Source organism: Paroedura picta, chromosome 18, assembly GCF_049243985.1.
Source record: "Paroedura picta isolate Pp20150507F chromosome 18, Ppicta_v3.0, whole genome shotgun sequence".
NCBI classification, from domain to species: domain Eukaryota; kingdom Metazoa; phylum Chordata; class Lepidosauria; order Squamata; family Gekkonidae; genus Paroedura; species Paroedura picta.
This window is the reverse complement of record NC_135386.1, coordinates 10785891-10813756: the sequence shown is the minus strand read 5'-3', so window position 1 is coordinate 10813756 and position 27866 is coordinate 10785891. Positions and strand designations below refer to the sequence as shown.

Below are 27866 nucleotides of genomic sequence, written 5' to 3'. Positions count from 1 at the left end.
GTTAATCAACCCCTTCAAAAAACGCTGAGAAAGTTTATGTGAAAAAAGGGAATAACCCTGAAACTGGTCATGAAAAGCTGAAAGGGCAGCCAAGTGAGTATGAATGGAAGAAGGCAAAGGGGTGAAGTCAAAGAGGTGGCAGGTTACAGGAGATGAGCAATTATTCTACTAGAATTTAAGCCCCCTGTGGCTGTCAGACAGCGGGCACTAGACGTTTTATGTGAGTTGGAAGCAAATTAAACCCCCCAAAGTTGTATTGCTGGGCGGGGAATTGTCGGGGAGGGGGACGGGCATGGGAGCATTCCCCTGGTCCGGGAAGCACGGCCGCTGCATCAGTGACGTGTCCGGTGTGCTCCCCGGGGCCACAGGAGGGCGGGGGATCGTCGAGGAGGGGGACGGACATGGGAGGGTTCCCCTGGCCCAGGAAGCACAGCCACCGCATCAGCGATGCGTCTGGTGTGCTCCCTGGGGCTGCAGGAGGGCGGGGGAACATCGGGGAGGGAGACAGGCACTGGAGGATTTCCCCGGGCCAGGAAGCACGGCTCCACATCAGTGATGTGGCAGGTGTGGTCCAAGGGCCGTGGGAAGGGTCCCGGGGCCGGCCCCCTCGCTGGCGCATCCGCACGCGCGTCGGAGGGCCGAGTGCCGATTAGAAGGCTCCCCTGGCCAGCCTGCGACCTACCTTGTAGGCGGGCAGCCGTGTAATGGTGGTAGGTGCCCGAAGGTGGCTGTCAGTTTGGGGGCAAGGGGCCAATGGGCCCCCTTGCGCATCACGGACACGGCTCACCCCTACCTCCCTTACCATTTTATTTATACCGCTCCTGTGGAGTGGTTACAGATGATTCTATGAAGAGACTGCCAGGCCCTGTTGGGCCAAAGACAACAAATACTCCAACACCTTGGGGAGTGAACAAGGGGCAGAGGTATCTCAGACCCATTCCTTGAACCAAGACCATTTTAGATTATATGAATATCTAGTGGAGGGGCACCTGGCTTGCAGGAGAACCTCCTTCACATCTTGAGAAAGCATGTCTGTACTCAGTGAAGCAGCCAAGCCGTCAGGTGCAGCCTCTTGATTGGGAAAAACGGAGGGGAGAGGAAGGAGAGCAAACTGGGGTTTGATGGAAAGGGAATTTGCCAGCCTCCTAAGAGCTGAAGGAGGATCGGGAACCGACATCGACAAGGCCAACGTGGAACCTAGCTGGCCCTCCAGGGGTTCCGTGATAAAGAGTGGACCATAGCCCGTATAGAATGGAAACAGTCAAGGGGTAGAAAGGCATGCACCTGACATGAATCCAGGCTGGAACCAATAAAATCAACCCATTGAGAAGGAGTCAAATGTGACTTTTAAAGTTAACCTTTAGACCCAGATATGAGTAGAGGTTTAGAACCACTGAAATCTGACAAGATAGGGGCTCCTCAGAGGAGGCTACTATCAGCCAGTCATGTAAATAAGGGGAAATTGTGATACCCTGGGTCCATAGGTAAGATATTACCACCGCTATACACTTAGTGAACACTCTTGGAGTCGTGTCTAAGCCAAAGGGGAGAACTTTATATTGGAAAATTTGGGAACTCCTGCAAAAAGTGCAAGAAGTGTCTATCCTTAGGATGAATTGAAATATAAAAATAGGCATCCTTGAGATCAAGGACTGCAAGCCAGTCTCCTCATGAGATAAATTCAAAAAAAGCATGCGGAAATGAGAAACGAATTAACATTTATTCAAACCGTGTAAGTCCAGAATAGAACGAAAACCTCCATCTCACTTCTTGACCAAGAAAAGGGAACAATTAAACCCCCCCTTTGGTGGAGACCATCAGGGACCCCTTCGACAGCGCCTGTCTCCAAGAGCTCGAGAATTTGAGTGCCCTATTCTAGAAAGGTATTAACATGAGTCTGAGAAACCAGGCAGCAAGGCGGTAAGGAGGAAAATTCTAAACAGTATACATTATAAACAATGGATAAAACCCAGGAGTCCTGGCTTACGGGGAACCAACTAGAGGAGAATTGAGCCAAATGATTACCAGACTGCAACCCGTAGGCAGCAGAACATGTTAAGTGTCACAATCTAGGTTGATTGTGCTGTTGATTTTGTTGAGGCTTATCCCTCTGGGGATATTGCTGTCACGAACTCAAGGCAAAGTGAAGCTGTGAAGCCCTTCCTCGATCACCCAACTCAGAGACTGCCAAGGTTCAGCATTTCACCAAAAATTAGTTTTATTGAAAACTAGAGGGCAAGCCAATTTTAGAAGATAAAACGGGCTCTAGCGTGACACACACGTGTGTGTGGGAGTTCGTAGGTGTGAGGATCTCTGACTGTGGCCATCTCCCCCCCCCCCATTCACTGCCTGGGCGTAGGCGCTTGGTGGCGGCAGGACGTAGAGGGCATCAGGAGACGTGGGGCAGTTGGAAGGCGGGCAGTGATGTGGCCACGGGCTGGATGTTCACCCAGGAGAGAAGCTGTGGGGGCAAAAGAGGCGCCACCGACCGGTGGTGAGGCTCCAGCCCCTCAGTCCAGGCAATGCGGCTCAGCAGCAGTTGCTGCTGTGGGAGGGCATGGAGAGCAGTCACTGCCTGTGTCGCCCCTGCGGCTTGTGTCCCAAGTGAACGTCCTGGGCGAGGCAGGGCAACACAGGTGGCAGTGCTCAGCACGCTGTCCTGTGGTGTGGGCCGGAGTGAGGGAATGGTGGGCTGCTACCGGCCGGTGGTGTGGTAGGGCGTGGCAATCCGCTGGTGCCTGTGCCGCTGCAGCAGCTTCTGTCCTCCGCTGTGGCCTCGCTGCTGGCCGCTCTCCGAGTGCCCCGTGTCTCCAGCTGCCATGGACGTCCTGCTGCGGCCAAGCAGCTACACCCAGGTGGTGAGGCAGGGGGAGAAGGGAGACAGCCATAGTCTCTTGCTTATGGCTGCCAGATCCTGCTGGCTACACCCCCCCCCCCAACACAGCACAATAGAGGCCTGCGGCGTAATCACGGAATGGCGCTCCAAGTGCACGGAGTATTCACGGACATGAGTGTCTCTCCTCAACCTACCCTCCAGGAAGATTCGAGCGGTCCTTGCCACGAACTATCCCTGTTGCCTGCCTCCACCAAGGGCGCAGGAATGGTGGGGCAGGCGACCAGCAAGGAAAGCATTTCAGCAGGGTGGAGGCTTGTACTATGGCAGACGCGCTGGCTCCGGTAGTCGGGCGCGTCTGCAAGCAAAGTTGCTAGCGGGCAAGGAGGGAGGGGGGGAGGGCCAATTCCAATTGGCCCTATTCCAACTCAGACAGCCAGGACACTCTCCACCCCCTGGGCTGTTTCACAAATATTAAGAGGAACTATGGATAAGGATAGGACATACAATCACTTAGTTGAGGCAATACATGGAACAGGAAAATGAACTGCGACACCATTCATAGATCGGACCTAGGCTTTATAGGCACGCAAGTAGAACTTTCCCCCCTCCTTCCCAGGAGCGCAAGAAAGAGTTTGAACCCAGCCGGGTGTGAAACACTGGAGATGAGCAGGTTGGAGCTACTGTCCAAAGTTTAACATTTTGAAAGCTGAGTGCCACCCAGAGAGAAGGGGAGGGGAGGGCAGGAAACAGTGATCAGGGCAATCCAGAGAGATCAGAGAGGGGACATGAAGGGGCACCTGATAACTTCTGGCCTTTAGGGCAAGATGCCTGTCACCTCCTTTGAAATTGCTGGGGTGCATGAGAAGGATACTCAGGAGGGGGAGGACAGAAATACGGATTGTAAAATCATTGATGTTGGTTGGTACGAGCCTGGAAGGATGGAATTGGAGGGAAGAAACTTAATGAGCAGGGTGACTGACAGCTTTTTTTGAGGGAGGAAAGGAAGTAATTGGTGGCAGTGGCAAGCAAAGAATCCTTCTCCAAAGGAACATTGTCATGGCCTCACCGACACCTCCTCGGCCCTCCGAGGCATTGCCAGAGCCAGCTGTTCCACATACCTCATCTGGGCAGCCAACTCAGATTCCTTCAAACCCAATGCAGATCAAGCAGGGAGCGAAAGGAAGGAGCTGGCCATGACCCACGTAAACTGGAGATGGGTTGTCAGATCTGTATTTAGAGAGGAGAAAACAAATGCATCACTATAAGATGGGTGAGATTTGTCTTTGAAAAGGATCTGGGAGTCTTAATAGACCATACACTGAATATGAGTCAGCAGTGTGACTCAGTGGCTAAAAAGGCAAATGAGATTTTGGGCTTTATTAAAAGAAGTATGGTGTCCAGATCACGGGAGGTGATGTTATTGTCTGCTCAGGTTAGAGTACTTTTGGGCACCACAACTGAAGAAAGATGCAGAGGCAATGGAACATGTCCAGAGGAGGGCTATGAAGATGGTGAGGGGTTTGGAGGCCAAGTCGTATGAGGAAAGGTTGAGGGAGCTTAGTCCGTTTAGCCTGGAGAGAATGCGACTAAGAATTGATATAATAATTTTCAAATACTTGACGGGCTGTCATATAGAAGATGGAGCAGAGTTGTTTTCTGTTGCTCCAGAGGTTCAGACCAGAGCCAATGGGTTGAAATTAATTCAAAATAATTTTTGGCTAAACATCCAGAACAAGTTCCTGACAAAGTGGTTTCTCAGTGGAACAGGCTTCCTTGGGAGGTGGTGGGTTCTCCTTCATTGGAAGTTTTTAAGCAGAGGCTAGATAATTATCTGACAGAAATGTTGATCTTATGAAATAAGGCAGATTGTGAGTGAGTGGGCAGGAAGGGATGTGCCAGAGTTTGTCACTTGTGGTCCTTCCTTGCATACCCAGGGAATTCCTAATTGCCGCTGTGGTATGGTAGGTGAATTTCCTCCAGGCCAGGCTGGATTCTGGAGATTTTTGGTAGAAGGATCACTTGGGCATGAAATTGGGGTCGTTGTGGGTGGGCAGGTAGCTGTGAGTTCCTGCACTGTGCAGGGGGTTGGACTAGATGACCCTGGAGGTACCTTCCAACTCTATAATTCTCTACATTTCTCTTTATTCAATTGCATCATGTTCTCATCTGGCCACTTTTCCAGAGTGTTCAGATCTCACTGAATATCTTCTGGGGTGTTTGCTACTCCTCCAAATTTGGTATCATCCACAAATTTAGTGACGAGTCCCTTATCCCCTCATCCACATAATTGATAAAAATGCTGAAAAGTACCAGACCCGGTAATGAGCCCTGTGGCACTCCTCTACTCACCTCCCTCCATTTTGATAAAGTATCACTGACCACCACTCTTTGGGTGTAGTAGTTTTCTAGCCAGTTCCCTATCCACCTAATAATATGAAAACCCAGCTTACCCATCAGAATATCATGTGGAACCTTGTCAAAAGTCTTCCAAATTGGTCTGGTTACTAGCTGGGGGAAGCGTGGGGAGAGAAATCTTTCTTTTTACACCTCCTCATAGCTAGTTTGTCAATATCTTTCCCTTTATAAATTCAAGTGGGTCGCCGTGTTGGTCTGAAGTAATACAACAAAAATTGAGTCCAATAGCACCTTTAAGATCAAGAAAGATTTATTCAAGGCATGAGCTTTCAAGTGCAGGCACTCTGAGGAACAGAGAATAAATCTTTGTTGGTCTTAAAGGTGCTATTGGACTACTTTTGTGTTTCCCTTTATAAAACTAGAAGTGGGTTGGACAGGAACTTTCCTTTCCTTCACGTTTTTGGGTTTCTGTTTCCCCTCAAAGGTCTTAGAGGGAAGGTTTAACCGTATCCCATACCATGCAAAACTCTGTCCGTGTGGTTCTGGCTGCCCTGACTCTATCACACACGTTTTTGTTAGATTGCCCCTTATATGAGCAATGCCGGGATGGCAGTTTTGTTGCTTTGCTGGGAAACAAGCCTTCTGTAAGTAAGTCTATGACCTTGCAATTTCTGCTCTCTGACAAAGACCCAGAGGTAACCATTATAGTCGCCAGAGTCTTAACTATGTTTATAATATGCTGCCTATTTTGTATTTTATCTTTTATAGTTTATCTAATCGTTTTAAGATCTGTTCCGTTACGTAACCCCATGGCCTATTTTATTATTTCGTTGGAATTTTAAGCCCTATTTCTATATGTTTTATACATGTTTTATGCCAATAAAAGGTTACTGACTGACTGGGTTTCTGTTTTGCACTCATGTCACCACTGACTTATGGCAGCCCTGTACGGTTTTCAAGGGAAGAGACCTTCAGAGGTGGTTCCCCACTGCCTATCTCTGCAGAGCCACCCCATACTTCCCTGGTTAGTCTCCCATCCAAGTACAAACAAGGGCTGATCTTGCTTAGCTTCCGAGATCTGATGAGCTTAGGCTAGCCTGATAGGCTGTTTGTCCCATTGTTGCCTCTGGTCAAAAAAGCCATGCAGGTTTTGAACAAATACTAAAACAAAAACCCTACAGTCCTTGTTGCAAAGGTGTCGGGGGAGGAGTCTACAGGACCTGTGCAGCAATTTACCTTTCTGATCTCCACCCATGACCACCTCCCTAACACCATTTTCTCCTCTAGTGACATACACAATCTGGAATAGGAGCAAGTTCAATACCGATTTACTCTCTCTGTTTGCATAGTTCAAAGAAGGTTTTGCTTAATCTTTTACAGGCCATAAATGATTTCTCCTTCACTCTGTCCCTGCTACTTGGGAACAAAGTCCTCATTCAAAAAGCCATGCAGAGAAGAACACAGTCAGATAACGTCCAATAATAAGTTCCATTGTTTTATATAGAAAGGGCCACACTGGAGATGAAATTTTTTAAAAAAACAAACTATGGGGGGGGGGGGGAACTCCTGAATCAGTGTTTCAGCTTCAGGTCTGGACTGGCAATTGTCAAGATCCCGACCACTGAGGAGATAATACCACAAAGCCCAATGACTCCTGGGTTGGTCTTGTAGATTCCCAGACGATCCAATGGGCTCGAGAGATCGCAAAGGTTCTTCAGCGTGTCGAGCAAGAGAGGGGGATGCCTCCTCAGGGTGAGGCAGAGGAGGAAAAGGAAAGGCTGCAGACCCCCTGTGAGATGGGAAATGAACCTCCGCACACGCAGACCACAAGACAGGTCCTTCTGGGCTTTTTCCGTCTGCACGGTCTGCTCCATGCAGCGGCAGAGCTGATACAAATCCTCGGCCAGGTTCATCACTAGCGAGTAGTAATAGCATCTGGTGGCCCGATTGCGCCATTTCTTTTTGTCAATGTTTGGGACGAGCCCCACGCTCTTCACCCACAGGAGCATGTCACAGACAAAGTATAGGGCCCGGTTCAGGTTGGAGACTGTCAGGCAGAAGCGGGGGACCAGCTCCGGCAACTGGTTGGACTGTCGGGCGATCACGAGGGCGTGCACCATGTTGCCGAGTCTGAACACTGCAAGAAAATTCAAGCGTTAGGGCCAGAAATTATTCTTTCCTCGAAGAATGGATGCTAGTAGAACAGGGATCCCCACCCTTTTTAAGGCTGTACGATTTCGAGAAGAGGAGATGAGTGTCACTGCAAAATGGCTTTGACAGGAAGTGGAGCCAAACTCAAAATGGCTGCCTCAGGAGGTAGAGCCAAACAGAACACCAACCTCCTCACCCCTCAAGGAAAGATGGAAATACTGAAGGGCCGATGGAACCATGCTTTAACAAACCAGTTGCTTAACGGTCATTCTCATCTTTTAGTGGATGATTCTTTCGACTGAATGAGGAAAACAACCAGTCCTTCCTGAAAAGCTTGGAAGGTGCCAAATGTACTGGCAGGCACCACATTGGAGAACCCTGTGCCAGACACTCATCAGCAATTGACAACAAAAGAGTTGTACTGCACTTTGGTAACATAAAGGTAACATAGGGATACCTATCAAGGTAGCCAAACCTCTAGACAGCAATACAAGGGTCCAAAACAATTTCATTATTAGCACTCTCCTAATTATTGAAAGGCAGCAGACATGCAGTCTGAAAGCTCTGCCCATGAGGCTGGGAGTTTGATCCCAGCAGCCGGCTCAAGGTCGACTCAGCCTTCCATCCTTCTGAGGTCGGTAAAATGAGTACCCAGCTTGCTGCTGGGGGGTAAACGGTAATGACTGGGGAAGGCACTGGCAAACCACCCCGTACTGAGTCTGCCATGAAAATGCTAGAGGGCGTCACCCCAAGGGTCAGACATGACTTGGTGCTTGCACAGGGGATTATTGGAAGCACCAACCCCAACATATATTAAAATCAACACAGACTTCAGACCTCCCAAGAGACATATGTTTTACATATTCCCCTCCCACCCCCACCCCCACCCCAAAAAAACATACCAACAAGAAGGGCAAGATCAGCTTTGAACCATCAGGGAGGCTGTACCCCAGCTGATAAAGGAAAAGATTTGTTTTTTATACCCCACTTTATACTGCCTGAAGGAGTCTCAAAGTGGCTTACAATCGCCTTCCCTTTCAATCCCCACAACAGACACCTTGTGAGGTAGGTGCGGCTGAGAAAGCTCTGAAGGAACTGCTCTGTGAGAAAAGCACTACCAGGGCTGTGAGGAGCCAAGGTCACTGGACATACTAAAATTAGGGACAGCACTTGCTGACAGATAATACATGATTGCCAATAGAAAATAATGGAAAGCATCATTGCCAATAGGAAAAAGGGAAAGCATGCTTGTCCATAGGGAATAATGGGAATCACACATGCCCATAGGAAACAATGAAAAGAATGCTTGTCCATAGGGAATAATGGGAAGGAAGGTTGCCCATAGGGAATAAAGGGAAGCAGGCTTGACCATAGGAAACAAAGAGAAGAATTCTTGACCATAGGGAATGAGGGGAAGTATGCTTGCCCATAGGGAATAATGGGAAGTATGCTTCCCATTAAGGCAAAGAATACTTGTCCATAGGAAATAATGAGAAGGATGCCCATCTGGAATAGCTTCGCTGTATTGTAAAAAGCTAAGGCCTAGTGGGTGGAGACTGGGCGGGGCCAGCCCAATCTTTGGACCAATGGGAAGGCAGACTGGTCCGAAGAGCGGACCGGCCCTGTCCCCCCGGACTTGGGGCCAATAGGGAGGTCACACAGCCTACCCACCAGCCTGGCCAGGGGCAATCTGGCAACACTGCCGCCAGGGAGAGGGGGTCGGTAGGGCTGCCAAGGTGGGTGAGAATGGAGGCTTGGACAGGCCGCGCCAGCCCTTTTTGCCCTAGGCTGTCCTAACATGTCCAACAACTTTGCCTCAGAACACCGACAGACCTGGCAGGTGGCTGGTGAATGCGCTCCCTCCCCCCTCCCCTTCAGGCCTGCTGTGAAGGAGCCTCACTGTCCCTGACTGAAGGGAGGGAGGCGTTTCAAAGAGCAACGCAGAGGAGTCTGTGGGCATGGGTGTGCTTTCTTTTTGAGGATGGAAATCTTTTCTCTCCTGCCTAACTGCTGGCTGACAGGCAGGCCACAAGAAAGCCCCTTCTCACTTAAAATACTGCTCTGGCTGGCATTACTGCTGGAGGGAAGATGCAGCCAAGCAACTCTCTGCAGATCTGAGGCCTATTGCACAGCGTTGTTGCGCGGACAATACTGGATGCTGTTGCGGCGATTGTTTTGTCTCCTGCTTCATCTGCACAACTGCCCTGTGTAGTAGGCCTCAAGTCTTTCAACTCAACAATAACCTGCATGGAAGGCCTTACATGTTTCTTCTCCACAACAACCCTAACCAAACTCCAAAGCAGCCCTTTCTGTCTGGGAAGCTGATCTTTATACTCTGCAGGTGAGCTGTAATTCCAGGAGCTCTCCAGGCCCCACCTGGCGGTTGGCTACCCCTGGGTTGGACATATTCCTGGAGGTTTGGAGGTGGGACTTCAAAATCATACAATGCCTCAGAGTCCACCCTCCAAAGCAGCCCTTTTTCCTGCAGAGCTGATCATTATAATCTAGAGATGAGAAGCGATCTAGAGACAATGGTAGAGGTTTGCAGACTGCAGTTTGAAGGGACTGCAGTTTGGTGCGGGTGTGTCCCTCCTGGGCTATGGCCAGCCCTTACCAGCAACTGTTTGTATTCTGGGACGCCGATAGACAGACCAGCATCAGTCCTGTGAGTCTGGAAAGTGCAGGAAGATCTAAATAAATAATATTTACAGCCTGAAACTGTAAATAATGAACAATGGCTGGAGAGACATGGGAACTGAAGTGACTTTTTTCGAGCTTGGCCTGGTAAATAAAAAACCAGTATAAAAAAGCTGACTAATGTCAAGACTGCTGTGCACAGAAAGACCTCCTGTTAGGGTTACCAGCTTCCAAGTGAGTCTCTCTACCCCACCTCCTCACAGGGAGTCTGCTATGAGGAGAGGAAGGGAAGGCGACTGGAAACTGCTTTGAGACACCTGAGGCCTGCTGGGTGACTCTCAGACCTCTCACAGCCCCACAACCCTCACAGGTTGTCTATTGTGGGGAGATGAAGGGAAAAGGTGTTGGTAAAACAGGGTACAAAAATCTTGTTTTTTCTTGTTTTTCTTTTTATATTTTTCTTTTTTCTGATTGTCTGTCTATTTTTTGTTTTTCTTGGAACTAAACTGTTTAAAGCTCTCTTTGTCTCAAGAATTGCTGTAGGTAATGTCTATTGATTAACTAATAGACATTAGTTAGAGCTAGCTGGTGGAAAACAATTTTTATAATAGTGTTGTAGGGCAGGGGTAGTCAACCTGTAATCCGCGGCTCACTAGTGGGCCACGAAGGCCTCGGTGACGGGCCACCACACCTGCCTCTCCCCCACCCCCCGCAGAGAGAAGCTCACCAGGCCGTGAGAGAAGCGGCCGCCAAAGCAGCTGCTTAACTCGCGGCCCAGCTAGTTTTCTGCTGTGAGAGCTGGGGGGGAAGACACAGGTGTGGTCATCGGCATGCCGGCGGTGGGCACAAACACGCATGTGCGGAGCTCCCGCGTGCGTTAGCGCCCCCTGGTGGTGAAAACGTGCATGCGTTGAGCTGCCGCACATACGCGTTTTCACCATCAGGGGGCGCTAACACGCATGCACGGCACACGGGGCGCCGGCTCTTCACCACCCCCAGAGGCGGCCCTCAACCTTTAAAAGGTTGGGGACCGTTATTGTAGGGTATTTGATGTCTGTCAAATTAAGACATTTCAAGAAATCACAAAAGAAGAGACCTCTGTCTGAAACACTAGTTGTGTTTAAACAGAAAAAGGGAACAGCCAAACGGAATCCTAAAAAAGATAGAAGAGATAACGAGGATGAAGAAGAAGAAACAATAGACTTCAACAAAATAACACGTCTGTTAGACAAGCATAATAAAGATACGTGGCAGTGGTTGAAGGTTTGCATAAAGAAATTGTGGATGTGAAAAAAGTTGTTGAGGTCAAAAAAGAGGCTACTGAATCTAAAAAAGAATTGTCTGACATGTTTGATGATCTTAAAAAATCTTTAAAAAATACTAAGCAGATTGAAGAAGACTGAATTAAGGTACAAAAGGTGGAAACAGAATTTTTGGAATTTAAGGATTAGAAGCTGGAAGCTGAAGGAAAATTTGAAGCTCTGGAAACCCAAAACAGGATAAGAAACATGAGGATCAGAGGGGCTTTGGAAGGTGTAGGCAAACAGGATTTGCGTAAAGAGATAGTAGAGGCATTTGAGGAATATCTCCCAGATGGAACTATTCGTATTGAGAAGGCTTATCAAGTTTTTTCAAGAGCTGCAGTCCGTAAAAAACAACCAAGAGATATTTTGGCCAGCTTCGATTGCAAGTTGGTGAAAGACGCAGTTTTGGAGAAAAATCGTGACACCCCTTTCAATTTAGGAGGTCAAGAAATTAAAATATTTCAAGATCTTCCTGGGGAGACACTCCACAAAAGAGCTCAGTTTCATTTCTTACGTCAAATACTGCTGAGGAAGGAGATTAGATATTTTTGGGGAATACCGTTTGCTCTGGAAGACAGGTTATAAAGACCCTCCAACAAGCTCAAGAGCTTGCAGACCAACTCTCTAAAGATTCTTCAGGACAAGCTTCAACATTATCTCAACTCCTGACTCAACAACTAGGAACATCTGTTCCAGATAAGCAACCTGGTCCAGATAAGCAACCTGGTCCATCGGCTCCACCTTCAAAAGATCAAAGGAAATAACAGAACATATACGATTTTAAACAAACATAGAGAGATTAAAGATTGTTTCACTTAATGTCAATGTCCTTAATGCTCCATTATATATATATATATATATATATATATATATATATATATATATATATATATATATATATATATATATATATATATATATATATATATATATATATATATATATATATATATATATATATATATATATATATATATATATATATATATATATATATATATATAGTAAATCCTAATATCACTGCAAATGAGCCTCTTGTGCTAAGGCAGCGACATGCTGTCAGCCCATGAGGTTGGGAGTTCAATCCCAGCAGCCGGCTCAAGGTTGACTCAGCCTTCCAAGGTCGGTCAAATGAGTACCCAGCTTTCTGGGGGGTAAACGGTAATGACCGGGGAAGGCACTGGCAAACTCCCCATATTGAGTCTGCCATGAAAACACTAGAGGGCATCACCCCAAGGGTCAGACATGACCCGGTGCTTGCACAGGGGATACCTTTACCTTTACCTTTAATATCACTGCAGAAACTCTACTTCTAGACTCAGAGGTTCGTTTCATCACTCAATCTATCGTTACCTGATGGAAAGAGATTAATTTTGACTAATATTTACGCCCCTAACAATGTGAAAGTTAAATTATATGACAATTTTTTTGGAACTCATATTGATTGTTTGAACACTGAATTTTTTTTTTGACTGGCAATTTTAATGCAGTACTGGGTGTGAGCTTGGATAAGCTGCATAAAAGGCATGGGGCTAAACTTCCTAAAAAAGCTTTTAGGTTTCTAAACCAACTGTCAATCGCTGATGTTTGGAGATTACAACATCCCGACAAGCGACAGTATACTTTTTACTCCCAGAGCCATGACTCTTATTTGATATTAGATCAGTGCTGGATTTCCAAGTGTTTGCTATCAAGGGTCGGAGATACAGACATTTCGCTGATTAACTTTGCTGATCATAATCCATTGGAAATAAATCTGAATTATCTGAGAATTGGAATGAGAAGATAGAGAATGTATAATCATTTTTGGAAGACAAATTAAGGATCCAAGAATGTGAATCTGAGATTTTTGATTTTTTCCAAACAAATCTAACACCCGAAGGTGTTAATCCAAAAAAACAACAAAATAAAAAGTAAAAGAACTAAAGAACTTAAGGAAATCCAGGAACAATTGCGATAATGAGAAGGTCACCATCAGCTAAACTGCTCCAAGCAAACATGGAGCCCTCAGAACTAAAACAGACTTGATTGAAACTAAAGAGATGAGGAGAAAATTGGATTTTGTAAAACAAAAACAATTTGAACGTGCAGATAAAGCCGGGAAGTGGCTTGCGCTCAGGATTCAAAAGCATTTGTAAAAGAGTTCCATCTCCAAAATACATCATAAAGGTAAAGATTTTTATTTGGAAAAGGGATATTCAAGCAAAACTAGTGACGTTTTTTCAAACTCTTTACCATTCGGAGAATGCAACTAATTGGGAAGAAGAACTGAAATATTTGAATGGGATACCTTTAAAGAGATTCTTGGAACAGCATTGAAGCATTTTAAACAATAAAATAACAACACAAGAAATAAATGACACAATTGGATCACTGAAATCTTCAAAGGCATTGGGCCCAGACGGCCTACCAGCGGAATATTACAAAGCTTTGAACCATGTGCTTACCCCTATTTTACTACAAGTGATGGATCAAATTACGGATTCTCCTGAAAAAGAGATCCCGAAATCTTGGGAGCAAGCTTCTATAACTCTTATTCCAAAAGAAGGTACTGATTTATCTTTACTGCAGTCTTATAGGCCGATTTCTCTTTTGAATGTGGATTACAAAATTTTTGTTAAAATTTTTGCAGAAAGGTTAAAGGCATGTATCTCAGATGTGGTTCATGAAGATCAAACAGGTTTTATGCCTAAAAGACGGATGAGAAATAATATACAATTGATTATGAATGCTATAGAATATGTTCACAATGAACGCAGAAACGAACTGCATTCATTTGACATTGCATTCAACTGCATTCATTTGAAAAAGCATTTGACAATGTGCAATGGAATTTTTTGTTTGCAACTTTACAAACACTGAATTGTGAAAAAAGATTTTTGAAAACAATTAAAAAGTTCTATTCAAAACAAGAAGCAAGATTATTGGTGAATGGCATGCTAACGTCAGAGAAGATTCAAATTTTTAAAAGGCACAAGACAAGGCTACCCATTATCACCCCTGTTATTTAATTTGGTTTTAGGGACTATTCTGACAAGAATATGTAATATGGAGTCCATTCCTGGGCTTCGGATTGAAGGTTGAGTTTTTAAGACAAGAAGTTATACAGATGAAGAAGAAGAAGAAGAGCTGGTTCTTATATGCCGCTTTTCCCTACCCAAAGGAGGCTCAAAGCGGCTTACAGTCGCCTTCCCATTCCTCTCCCCACAACAGACACCCTGTGGGGTGGGTGAGGCTGAGAGAGTGCTGATATCACTGCCCGGTCAGAACAGTTTTATCAGTGCCGTGGCGAGCCCAAGGTCACCCAGCTGGTTGCATGTGGGGGAGCGCAGAATCGAACCTGGCATGCCAGATTAGAAGTCCGCACTCCTAACCACTACACCAAACTGGCTGATGTGGCAATAATGCTTTCGAACCCAGATGTGTCAATTCCTTATCTGCTTACTCTTTTGACAGACTTTGGTTACTATGCTAGATTTAAAATCAATAGATCAAAAACTAAAATTTGGCTCTATGGAGTTTCAGAACAGGCCGTTAAGGATATAAAAGAGGAAAGCAGCTGTGAAGTGGACCCTTAAGTATCCTTAAGGACCCTTAAGGACCCTTAAGTGGACACTTAAGTATCTTGGAGTGGTATTGGATAAAGAGCTAAAAATTTGTTTGAAAATCATTATACTCTTACCTGGGGGAAAGATAATTTGTTAACGTGGACTAAGTTGCATCTTTCTTGGTCGGCCCGCATGGCTATAATTAAGATGAGTGTGTTGCCAAAGCTGAATTTTTTGTTTCATGTCATGCCATTGGCTTTGAAAGAGAAGACTTTACTTTGATGGCAATCTATCTTGAATAAATTTATTTGGAATAATAAAAGACCTAGAATACCTTTCAAAATACTTCAGGACGATAAAACAAGAGGAAGCCAGAACGTTCCAAATCTTAAGCTTTATTTACACGCAGCAGCATTGGTATGGATTTCTGATTGGATCATGCAACCAGGTTTACAAGATTGGATTTTAGAAAAGCAAGTACTGAAAGAAGGTCTCCATGGGTTACTCTGGCCGATGGGCAAATCACAACCAACAACTGAGTTAAATTTTGGGGTTAAAAATTTAATGCCTATATGGAAGAAATACAAATAAAGAATGACTTCAGAAACATCTTTGTTAAAATCATCAATAGAAGTGTACTCTGACAAATCCTGTCAAGCTGGTATAGGCTGCTTTAGATACAAAGACATCTTGACCACTTCAGGAAAAATAAAAAATTTGGATTCAGTTATTAAAGAATGGGTCAAGCTAAATTGGACAGAATTCCCGCAACTGGTATCTAGATATAAATTTGAATTTCAGAACCAGATTGATCTGACCTTATTGAAATTTGAGAAAATTTTCTTTTAAAATAAGCTGCACCTACAAGGTCAGATTTATAAGCTATTGTTGAAATATAATTCTGAATCAGAACAGGTTAAAAACTGTATGGTGAAATGGATGTTAAGTTTTGGTAGAAACCTATCAATGGAGGAATGGGAACTGATGTGGAATAATACGGCTAAGCGTACTAAATGTCAGCAATTAAAGGAGAACTGGTTTAAAATGTTTTACAGACAGTATGTTACTCCTAAGCTATTGAGCCATATTGCTAGAAGTCATGATCCTAAATGTTGGAAATGTAAAGATAAAGTAGGAACTTCTTTTCATATGTGGTGGCAATGTAAGAAAGCACAACAATTTTGGATCAAGGTTCATGATGTATTAGAAAAAATGTTAAAGGTTAAATTTCCGTCATGCTCTGAATATATGCTGCAGAGTGTTATCCCATCCTCTCTCCCGTGTAAAGCGGGTGAATTTTTTAATCATGCGATGACTGGGGCGAGGAGGGTGATGGCAAGAAGATGGAGACAAGGGAATGTGCCTAGTGTGAAGGGATTGAAAAATTGGGTGAACTGGCAAAGATGGCAAAGCTTACCAACTTAGTGAATGGCAGAACGGTTGAAGAATATGAAGAGCCAGGGATTTTTCAGCCTTGGCTCCTATCCAGTGAAAGGAAATAATCGGTGGATGAGTTCTGCTGGTACTACAAAGAGCAGTTCTTCCACCAGGCCTATGGTTGAGTACAATAAATCATCAAAACATCAACATTTAATTGGCCTCCCTCCAGTATCACACCCTCACACTGGGTTCAGGGTTCTTCATCCGTGGGTAGAGTTTTGAAAATTGACTTCAGAATTATTTAAACTGGGATTTATAGGTGCACTCAAGCAAAGAAGGCGGAGTATAAATTTAAATAAATAAATAATAACTTAAGGGACCATACCAAAACATCAGTACATTTCAATAAGGGCATAGAACCGAATTCATAACGGTACATAGCAAATTTACCACGATACAACTGCAAAAGACCCAGTAGCTTCTCAAGAAAAATCTGTCAGCTGGGAAAGGAATACTGAAGGATCACAGTACCGTAGAGAGAGATTATCAGAGGGTTACTTGTGTTAATATCTTCAACAGATGTCTCTGTGATCCACATAATGTCCTAAGGGTCTGAATTATTCTCTTTCAGCAAGTTTGGTTTCCAGTTCTCCCTGTGGCCAACTGTAGTTTGTATTATTTCCTATGGGCAAATATAGTTTGTACTAGCTTCAAAGCCCATTCCTAAGAATGGGCTTTGAAAGGGCCCCTACCGGCGTCACCAACTTCCAGGAATAAATTGTTAACATGTCCATGTTAAGAAGCATCTGATTAAGACAGGCATGAAAGTTAAGGAGTTGACAATCCTGTTTGTCTGTACCAGTCTCTGCTTTCTAATGCTGCACAAAGGGTTCAAGAGGGGCAAACTGCATCCTGGCGGTGGAAACCCAAAGGGGGTTGCGGCATTAAAAAGCAAAGGAAAGGGGGAAGGAAGGAAGGAAGGAAGGAAGGAAGGAAGGAAGGAAGGAAGGAAGGAAGGAAGGAAGGAAGGAAGGAAGGAAGGAAGGAAGGACCTTCCAGTGCACCCACCTGAGTGGGAGTCCTGAAGGTGGTGCAGATGAGACCTGGGCGTTCTCCCCACTCACTCGCAACAACCTGAAGCTTAAAGGTGGTGCGGGTGAGGCCTGGCTGTTCCTCTTATTTAATGAATTGATTTAGTTTCCATACTAGTGGTCCGCAATCTTCTTCAGGCTGCGGACCGGTGGCGGCGGGGAGGGTGATCGCCCGGCCGCACATGCCACACATGCGCGGCACTCCCATGCATGTGCACCGGGTTGCACATGCTCGCTTACGCCATACGTGGCCACAAATGTGCATGTGTGGCACTCTCGCGCATGCAAGCATGCACGGGAGTGCCGCGCATGTGCGTTTGCGGCCTCGCATGGCGCAAACGCGCATGCGCGGCCCGGCCCTCCAGAGGCAGGGAGCCGTGGCCCGATGCCAGGGCCTTCACGGCCTGGCATTAGTGACCACCATTCTATACCACCCTTCCATATGGCTCAGGGCAGTTTACATGCAACATTTGGGGATACATGGAACGAATTAATATATAACATAAAAAATACAAGAAGAACAATAATCTAAATAACACAATGTCAGTGATCTTAAACAACAATATAACAGGAACAGGAACTTAGCTAAGGCCCTTAGAGAGGACAGACTGGTTCAGGCCTTGGAGGGCATGTCGGAGGGGGGGGGGGGACCTGTTGTCGGTCTCAGGCAAATGCCTGGTGAAGGAGCTCCCTTTTGCAGGTCCTGTGGAATTTTGGGAGTTTGGACAGGACCATGATCTCTTCAGGGAGCTTGTTCCACCAGGTGGGGGCCATGAAAAAGCTCTGGCCCTCGTTGAGGACCGACATGCTTCTTTGGGGCTAGGGCACTAGCCAGTTGGTGGTGGCAGAGAGTAATGCTCTTTTGGGGGTACAGGCGGAGAGGTACACTGGGCCCAGACCGCGTATGGCTTTGAAGGTAAGAACTAAAACCTTAAGCCTGATCCGGAATTCAATTGGGAGCCAGTTGAGTTGTTGAAGTATAGGCCGGATGTGAAATCTCCACGGTGTATTGGTGAGAATCCTGGCTGCTGCGTTCTGCACCAATTGCAGTTTCCAGATCAAGGATAAGGGTAGGCCCGCATAGAGTGAGTTGCAGAAGTCCAGTCTAGAGGTGACCGTCGCATGGATCACTGTGGCTAGGTGTTCTGGGGCCAAGTAGGGCGCTAGTAGCTTGGCTTCCTGCGTGCATGCGCAGCCACCCAAGCACAAAGCTTGGCGGTGGATGCAGGCCACATGCAGGTGGGTACCCGGTGGCGAGGCCTCGCATTTTGGGTTCCCTTATTTCCCAGGCCCTCCTCCCTGCCTCCCCATAGAGGTGGTCCCCACCCAGGGTGCCTAGACCGGTGCTTGCCTCCCCTTTCCTCCCAGCTCCCATTCACTGGCAGTGGCAGCAGCGGCCTCGGCGACCCCTGGGAGAAGGGTCAATCAACCCCTCCTAGGGGCTGCGACTCCCACGTTGAGAACCGCTGCTCTAGAGGCAAGTGTGATTTACTTTCCTATGCACAAGCCTGCTTCCCATTATTCCCAAAGTTCACGTGTGATCTGCCTTGCTTCCTATGGGCAAGCCTGCTTATTTCCTAAGGGCAAGCGTGCTTTGCCTTGTTTCCTAAGGGCAAGCGTGCTTCCCATTATTCCTGATTTGCAATAGTGCTTGGCCTATGGCCAAGCATGATTTGCCTTTTTTCCTATGGACAAGTGTGCTTCCCAATATTCCCTATTAGCAGTTATTGTTTCCTAAGGGTCATTGTGCTTGCCATTATTCCCTTTCAGCAATCATGCTTCGTCTTGTTTCCCATTGGCAAGGGGCATTCATGCTTCCCATTATTCCCTATCGGCAATCGTGCTTTGTCTTGTTTCCTATGGATGTGTGCTTTGCCTTGTTTCCTCTAGACCAGTGGTCCCCAACCTTTTTATCACCGGGGACCAGTCAACACTTGACAATTTTACTGAGGCCCGGGGGGGGGTAGTGTTTTGCAGAGGGATGTTGCTGCCTGAGCCCCTGCTCCGCTTGCTTGACTTCCTGCCACCTGCTGGGGGGCGCTGCTAGCAGCAGCTGCGCAGTGCCATGCCGAGGGAGAGCCCCAACCATTTTGGCTGCTGGAGAGCAGCAAAGGTGAGCCAGCGGCAGAGTGGCAGGGCAGCCCCCAAGGCAGCAGACGGGGAAGAGAACGAGGAGAAGCCACGGCCCGGTACTGACTGATCCAAGGGCCGGGGGTTGTGGACCGCTGCAATAGAAAAGCGTGCTTCCCATTATTTCCTATGGCCAAGCGTGATTTGTCTTGTTTCCTATGGGCAATCATGCTTCCCATTATTCCCTATCAGCAATCCTGTTTTTTTCTTGTTTCCTTTGGGCGATCGTGCTTCCCATTATTCCCTATCAGCAATCCTGTTTTTTTTCTTGTTTCCTATGGGCAATCGTGCTTCCCATTATGCCCTATCAGCAATCCTGTTTTTTTCTTGTTTCTTATAGGCAATTGTGCTTCCCATTATTCCCTATCAGCAATCCTGTTTTTTTCTTGTTTCCTATAGACAATCGTGCTTCCCATTATGCCCTATCAGCAATCCTGTTTTTTTCTTGTTTCCTACAGGCAATTGTGCTTCCCATTATTCCCTATCAGCAATCCTGTTTTTTTCTTGTTTCCTATAGGCAATTGTGCTTCCCATTATGCCCTATCAGCAATCCTTTTTTTTTCTTGTTTCCTATGGGCAATCGTGCTTCCCATTATTCCCTATCAGCAATCCTGTTTTTTTCTTGTTTCTTATAGGCAACTGTGCTTCCCATTATTCCCTATCAGCAATCCTGTTTTTTCTTGTTTCCTATAGACAATCGTGCTTCCCATTATGCCCTATCAGCAATCCTGTTTTTTTCTTGTTTCCTACAGGCAATCGTGCTTCCCATTATTCCCTATCAGCAATCCTGTTTTTTTCTTGTTTCCTACAGGCAATCGTGTTTCCCATTATTCCCTAGCAGCAATCCTGTTTTTTTCTTGTTTCCTACAGGCAATCGTGCTTCCCATTATTCCCTAGCAGCAATCCTGTTTTTTTCTTGTTTCCTATGGGTAATCGCGCTTCCCATTATGCCCTATCAGCAATCCTGTTTTTTCTTGTTTCCTATGGGCAAACATGCTTTCCGTTATTCAATATGGGCAATCATATACTGTCTGTGGGCTATCACTGTCCCTAGTTTTAGTATGTCCCTAAGATCACCCAGTTGGCTGCATGTGGCGGAGCAGGGAATCAAACTATGCTTGTCAGATTAGAAGCCAGTGTTCTTAACCACTACACCCACAGGGCTTTGAAGACAAGTACATCATGACCCTGCTCTTTCTTGGTGGTTCCCTATCCAAATGCTAACCTTGATCTAACTCTGCTCAGTCTAGCCCGGGCTCTCCAGGTCAGGATACAGCTATTCCACCAGGTGGAAAATGGAGAGAAATTACAATACATTATATTTTATATCTAGGCAATCCAAATTCAGTATTAGGTGAAGCTGAAATCTGCAAGGTGCATCTATTATGAACAGTTTTGCATCTATTGTGAACAATTTTTGAACACCCTCTTATTTTACAAATATCAACACCAATAAAATTTATGCAAAGAAGAAAAAAGTCAGAGACTGAGCACTATGTATTTTTACAGCCTTAAGGACTAGAAACTTGGGGTGGGAGAGTTTTAAAGTCACGCCCACTGCCTTAACAGATACAAAAGAATTTGGTGGGAAGGAAAAGGAAAAACATGGAGAAAGAGAAAGGGAGAGAGCACACTTCTTAGATGGTAACATACTTACACTTGCGGCCAGAGCTCATGCTAGACTCCAGGTGTTTGAGCTTCATTACCATCTCTTCTCTGCCACTCTTATTCTCTAACACATAGCTAAGCAGCATGCACGTATACTGAGTTGCACTGGAATGGGGGAAAAATATTTATATCATAGGCATGCAATTTGCAGAGGAAAAGGAATGCTCCTTTGCAAAATTTTAGTGTGGAGGGCAAATTGAAAGACACAGAAACAAGATCAACCCGGCAGAAACAACTGTTCCCTCATATAGAATTGGAAGGGACCTCATGGGTCATCTTCTAGTCCAACCCCCTGCACTATGCAGGACACTCACAACCCTATCGCTCATCCACTGTCACCTGCCACTTCCTGAACCTTCACAGAATCAGCCTGTCCGTCAGATGGCTCTCCAGCCTCTGTTTGAAAATTTCCAAAGATGCAGAACCCACCACCTCCCGAGGAAGCCTGTTCCACTGAGAAACCGCTCTAACTGTCAGGAACTTCTTCCGGATGTTTAGACGGAATTTCTTTTGAATTAATTTGAAACCACCCTACAGAGTTGCCCAGGGAGAAAAAAGATATGTCATTACTCCTGGAATGCATCAGTTACGACTTGCAGACTCCTTCCTAATAATCGGTTTCTGTGCACTTTGAGGTTCACAGCTTTGCTGTTCCCCTAAGCAAAGATACTCCCCATGAGTCTTAGCCACACAAGCTTTATGCCAATAGCCACACAGTGGTGATTCGCCTGCTTCACTGTCCTGGCCGCAAAGAAAACGGAGTTGCATTTACCCATAACTGTTGTTCAATGATGTCTTCAGTGTAAACACGCATTGGGAGAGCACATGTGCAGGCCTGCCATGGACATTTCTGTCCATAGCTATAAAAGGCTCCAGCGGAGTGTGTATCACAGCCTGGTTACACATGCAACAATCTTCCCACTTTGGGCATCATGTACACCCCCTTCCCCACTGGCCCAGCTTCCTATTAATGTCCAAGCTGGAGCAAACAGCAAATGTGGGAGCAGCCTACATAAATTGTTAGCAAAACTTGCTTGAAGAACTGAAACCTTTCTTCAGTTCCGTCCAATATCAAAGTCAATCAAAAACAGTTGAATGTTTATGAAAACGTTGGTTGCCAATGAACTTACAGTGGGTTTCTAAGTTACTGCCTAAGTTACTGTCAGCTTTTCTCAACTTTTTTTTACCACTGAGAATCCCCTGAAACATTATTCAAGCTTCAAGAAACCCCAGAAGCTGGATCTCCAGGTCCCAGCTGGAGGCTGGCATCCCTGCCACTGTTCAGGGATGCCAGCCTCCAGCTGGGACCTGGAGATCCCCCCAGAATGAAATCTCCTCTCCAAACTGCAGAGATCAGTTCCCCTGGAGGAAAGGGTACAATAAAATCAGAGTCCAGTAGCACCTTTAAGACCAACAAAGATTTATTCAAGGCGTGTGCAAACTCACACCTTGAATAAATCTTGGTTAGTCTTAAAGGTGCCACTGGACTCTGATTTTGTTGTGATACTTCAGACCAACACAGCTACCCACTTGAAACTCCCCTTCTCCTTCAGTTACCCTAAACCACCACAAACTCTATTAAAACAACAAGTAAATCTCAGTAAGAATCTGCAACATGGCAAGAGGGAGGGAATGTGTGTCTGCACTGAAGACATCAATGAATAACAATTACAGGTAAGTGCAACTCTGTTTTCATCTTACATGTTCATGCGCAGCCCCACCTTAGGACATTATTGAGCTACTTACTTCAGTAAGTTGGATCTCTCACTGGAACAAATTGTGTAAAATTGGTTTCCCAACCTCTGCATGCCAGCTTGGTGTAGTGGTTAGGAGTGCGGACTTCTAATCTGGAGAGCCGGGTTTGAATCTGCACTCCCTCACATGCAACCAGCTGGGTGATCTTGGGCTCGTTACAGCCCTGATAAAAGCTGCTCTGACCGAGCAGGAATATCAGGGCTCTCTCAGCCTCACCCACCCCACAGGGTGTCTGTTGTAGGGAGATGAAAGGGAAGGCGATTGTAAGCTGCTTTGAGACTCCTTTGGGTAGAGAAAAGCAGCTTATAAGAACCAAATCCTCTTCTCTTCTTCATTCTGTATTGACAATCTATGGCATAATAGCTCATAAGCAGGCTTTCAGAAGCCCACATCACCACTTTGCAATTTTATTTATTTATGATTTGATGATTTATATACAGGAAGCAGCAATAGCTGACAAATATGTCTTAAGCAACAGGATTACCAAACCCTGCTTTGCCAATTCTAGTTGATACTATAGAACCAATGGAAAAGGGCATGTAAATGTGCATCCTCCATTGCACTAAATTTCTCCCATTTTCTCCCACAGGGTTAACAGCTAGACTGTTTGATTCGAGTGGGTAGCCAAGTGGGTCTGAAGCAGCAGAATACATTTAGAGTTAAATGACAAAGTATGGGAAACCAACTACTGAGTTTACGACTGTGCTATAAGAATGCAATCTGTCCTTTCTGACCTCATTTTCCTGCTCTGACCTCAATTCCAACCTGCTCAAAAGCTGAAATGGGGGAAATTTATACAACAGGGCCCTTGTTCACCAGGATATGAAAGGTTGGGGGGGGGGAGGGCCTTCACTGACTCTGTTGTGGCAAACAAATTAATCCGTGGGACTCCTCAATCCTCAAAGATCTGGTGCAGATAAAAAGCCTCATGGTGCATGCGCTCCTTGACAGCTAAGGCCCTTATCTCAAGCCTTGCCCTCTGTGCCTCCACCCATAAAAACACAGGCAGCAACTAGGGACAGGGCTTTCTCAGTAGTGGGACCACATATTCACAGAGCCTCCCCATAAGTTAGCAGGGTGCTTATTTTGTTTGCATTTAGGTATCAGGTTAAAATATATTTTTATTTATTTTTCCAAGTATTAACACTGAATTTTATTCTACCTTTTTACAGACTCTTTTGAATAGCATTGACTGATTGTATTGCTTTTTTGTTATGTATTTGTTTAGCTCGCTTGCAAATTGTTATGCATCCTATGGGCTCTCAAACTTTTGCACAAAAGGTTCGAGGTGCTTCCAATCAAAAATCTCAGGAAGTGGGGGATATGAAAGATCTCCTCCTGAGATTCTGGAGAGATGCTACCAGCCAGAGTAGACAACTCTATGACTCAACATAAACAAGCTTTAATTTCTTTTAACTGAACGTAAAATCTACTTACAGATTATGTGGTCAAACAGTGAACCAACTCTTCACTAACAAGCTTTCTGGTGCCTAAGTGAAGAATGTTGTTGAACGACAATTTCCAGGATTTGGGGTGGCAGGAATTGACACAAATACAGTAGAGCTGGTATAAATGTATAGCATTCTCCTTAATCCTTCCTTGTTCTCTCTCACACACATATTGTGATGCCCCAGATACAACCTGTCAGGTTGACAATGGGGAACACAGAGTCATGACTGGGACTGGAAAGCTTCATAATTACACTTTGCCAGCCAAGGATACTCTTAGAGCAGATCCTCTTCTAATTGTGCCCTGCAGGGAAAGAGCAGCATCTGGGGGTTTCCATGAAACACCTGCTATTTATTTGTTATTATTTAATTTCTTTAGAGCCCCCTTTCTCACTGAGAGCCAAAGCAGATTACATAGGGTAAACCAATGCAATTAACAGGGTGATAGGACTAGGATAGTATTACAGGAATCTGAAACTGAAATAAAGCATACAGTATGCTTAATGTTATGACCTTCTCACTAAGCAATCTCTGGGAAGCTATAGCAATTACCCGGCGAGCCCCTCAACAGACTGAAAACAGCAATCTTAGCTTTACTGAGCATGGATACGATGTGTACATATGCATGGATCTGTGGAAGAATGTCTGCCTTGTAGCCAGGCAGAAAATCCTGGGCATTTCTGTACATCAGCAAAAATAGAGTTATGCCAGCTGCCTCCCGGCCCCTCCTCACCCTCCACATCGCCTGCTGGAAATGGCAGAAGAGAGCTACACACTTTACACATGACTCTCTTCCGCCTGTCAGTCAAGCCAGACAGCCAATTCCCTTTCTCCTTTCTTTACAGGTCCCACGCTGCCCGCTATTTTTTAAAATTCATAGTTCTTCATTGAAACGCCTATGCATCTAATCATCTAATCTAATCATAGATGCATAGTGCTTTTTGAATGCCATCCCTTATGGAATCATGAGTCCTGATACTTTAAAAAATTAATCTCATTCCTGATTTTGGGGGAGAGGAAACTTTAGAGAAGCATGCTTTGTGTAAAAACTTTGGGGGAAAAATTATTTCTGGCATCACCTGCACCCTTGTCCACCTATTCGTTGCTCCAGGAAGTTAGACCTTTTAAAAGAGACATTCCCATCCCTGGGGAACAAGGGAGAGGGAGGCGGGTGCAAGAGTGGGACAAGGCATACGCCTTTAGCACGTTTGAGCCTCCATAATATCCCTCTGCTGGTTGTTGTCCCGTAGCTCAGGGGTAGTCAACCTGTGGTCCTCCAGATGTTCATGGACTACAATTCCCATGAGCCCCTGCCAGCATTTGCTGGCAGGGGCTCATGGGAATTGTAGTCCATGAACATCTGGAGGACCACAGGTTGACTACCCCTGCCGTAGCTCACTCTAATCCACTTTATGTGATTCCCCAACTAGTGCTTTAAAACGGAGGATGTAGCTGGCCGGTTACTGCCCAGACGCCGGATGTTGGCAATGTCATATTGAAGGGCCGGGATATAACAACTTCATTTCACTATAATTAACGGGCGTGGAAATGCCCCCTACATTCTACTTAATAAGTCTGCGGGTTCGGCAAGACACAGACTCCAAGTTCTTCTTTATTAACAGCTCCTACTCCAAACACTGAACAGGGAACAAACAGGCACATAAGCAACTTATATACATTTCAGACAGCCGCCCCTTAGTGGGAAAGCCCGACTGGCCTTTAAGTGGGCCCCTGGATTCATAGAATCATAGAGTTGGAAGGGGCCATAGAGGCCATCTAGTCCAACCCCCTGCTCAGCCTAAATTGGTAGGAGATCATTGTTCAGTTCTGTTGGAGTTCCTTCAGGCTCTCATTTGGACATTGCATGGACTGTCCACATACATAACGCTACTGATCAGAATCCTGTTAAAATCCTGTTATAATGGTGAGATCTTAGTCTGATGAAGAGTGCTTGCACTCGAAAGCTCACGCCTTGAATAAATCTTTGTTGGCCTTCAAGGTGCCGCTGGACTCTGGTTTCATTGTGCTACTTCAGACCAACACGGCTCTTTGAATCTCTTCTGTTGCATTTGCTTAATAATATTTTCGTTCTTAAAAGTGCAAGGATTCAACTCTCATCCCAATGTGTGATCAGACAGCCCTCCACAGGCCACTCAGTAGCAAGCAAATCTGGCTTGCCTCTGTTTTCTTGGGGAGCATTTAAGTGATTTGCTGAGCTTACACTAAGAAAACAGGGCTGGAAAGGAGGAGGCTGCCAAGCATTAATCTTTGTGCCAATCAACAGTCCAGGTTAGACTTCCTCCCTAGTCACCCATGCAATTGCACATCTGATAACACAGGTGGAAGGTTTGTGTAACAGTGGAATTCCAAGAGAGCCCAATCGCATGCAAAAATCCACATGTGTATGTGAAACAGCCCTCTAGGTCAGGGGTAGTCAAACTGCGGCCCTCCAGATGTCCATGGACTACAATTCCCAGGAGCCCCCTGCCAGCGAATGCTGGCAGGGGCTCCTGGGAATTGTAGTCCATGGACATCTGGAGGGCCGCAGTTTGACTACCCCTGCTCTAGGTGCAGGTCACTGAGCAGTGCACCCAAACTCCTGATTGCTGGGTTACATCACCCCCCAAAAAAAACTGACAACACAACTTTATATTTCCTAAAATATACAATGTGTGATAAATAGTCCTAGAAGGAAAAGAACCCACTGTTGGTATATCTATATGCCACTGACATGCTCTCAATTACTCTTTGTTAGAGAGCAGGCACTTCGGATCAGCAACTCATATTAAGTAGCTTTCTCCACAAGTGGCTCGCAGGTGTCAAGAATCAGTCACCTGTCATACTAGGGTGGGGGCAGAATTAACCACCCTCCACAGGCATTGCTTAAGAACTGGCAAGCCCTGAGGACCGACTCATGCAGAGTTGCATCAGGCTCGCTCTTAGGACACCCAATTTTATTTTCTGTATTATTGTACCCCTTAACCGCAGACCCACCTCCGGCCGGATTAATCCGTCCCCCCAGAGAAGCGAGTGCAAAGCTGCTCGCTCCGCCATGCTTTCATCCAGCCATCTCCTTATTTACTTAAATTTTACACGAGGATGATGCCCCAGCGCGGAGTTTGGGAGCTGCTGCCCTCATGAGCAGGATTTGCAAGCAAAGCGTGATAGTGCTAGACTTATGGGGGGGGGGGGAGAGCAGTAACCCCCGACTTTTCCCTCCCCCCCCCTCCGAAAAGTCCTCTGTTTGGAGAGAAGACCCCGAGTCACCTGTCGCCCCTCACCGAAAGAGCCGCTCCCGCCCCTGCGTCTGGTTGGAGAAATGCACAAACGCTTCCATCGCCAGCAAAGTCCCACCTCGGAGGCGACCCGGCGGGCGCGCGCGCGCTCCGCTGGGAAGCCCGGGCGAGGGGGCGGGGCCCGCGGAGGACACGCCTCCTCCCTTGGAAGCCTCGCCCACCGCGGAACGGGCTTGCTTCCGGCCGGGGTTGCCGAGGCAACCAACGGGCCCACGCGGGAGGACGAGGCGCGCCTGGACCTGTAAGAGCGTTTTTGCGGAGCGAAAT

General features: G+C 46.1%; 2 protein-coding genes across 6 annotated transcripts in view; one reads left to right on the top strand and one right to left on the bottom strand.

Annotated features, from left to right (window-relative positions):
* Positions 1–1701: 1701 nt before the first annotated feature.
* PEX11A (peroxisomal biogenesis factor 11 alpha) lies at positions 1702–27741 on the bottom strand. 2 transcript variants are annotated; one of them, XM_077317457.1, is made up of 3 exons: positions 27585–27741; positions 21090–21205; positions 1702–7328 (listed from the first exon to the last, which is right to left on the bottom strand). In XM_077317457.1, the coding sequence occupies exons 1-3, from the start codon at positions 27638–27640 to the stop codon at positions 6763–6765; spliced, it is 738 nt and encodes a 245-aa protein (XP_077173572.1). In that variant the 5' UTR covers positions 27641–27741; the 3' UTR covers positions 1702–6762. The 2 variants fall into 2 exon arrangements, with proteins under 2 accessions (XP_077173572.1, XP_077173573.1); XM_077317458.1 differs by lacking the exon at positions 27585–27741 and adding an exon at positions 24293–24550.
* The window catches only part of WDR93 (WD repeat domain 93), a 52206-nt gene continuing 52055 nt past the window's right edge, over positions 27716–27866 (top strand). For 3 of the 4 annotated variants that reach the window (XR_013227384.1, XM_077317455.1, XM_077317453.1), the window contains exon 1: positions 27717–27840. The gene's annotated coding sequence lies outside the window, so the exon portion shown is untranslated. Of the gene's footprint in view, positions 27841–27866 lie in introns of all 4 variants that reach the window. The other variant, XM_077317456.1, reaches the window with a different exon arrangement.

Bases quoted from the DNA above. Each gene is read 5' to 3' on its own strand.
- PEX11A (XM_077317457.1), bottom strand. From the start codon at position 27,640: ATGGAAGCGTTTGTGCATTTCTCCAACCAGACGCAGGGGCGGGAGCGG. The intron at 21,206-27,584 runs GTGAGGGGCGAC...CCCCCATTCCAG, and splicing joins GGGCGGGAGCGGCTCTTTCG to TGCAACTCAGTATACGTGCA. The intron at 7,329-21,089 runs GTAAGTATGTTA...ATTTTCTTGCAG, and splicing joins CATGAGCTCTGGCCGCAAGT to TGTTCAGACTCGGCAACATG.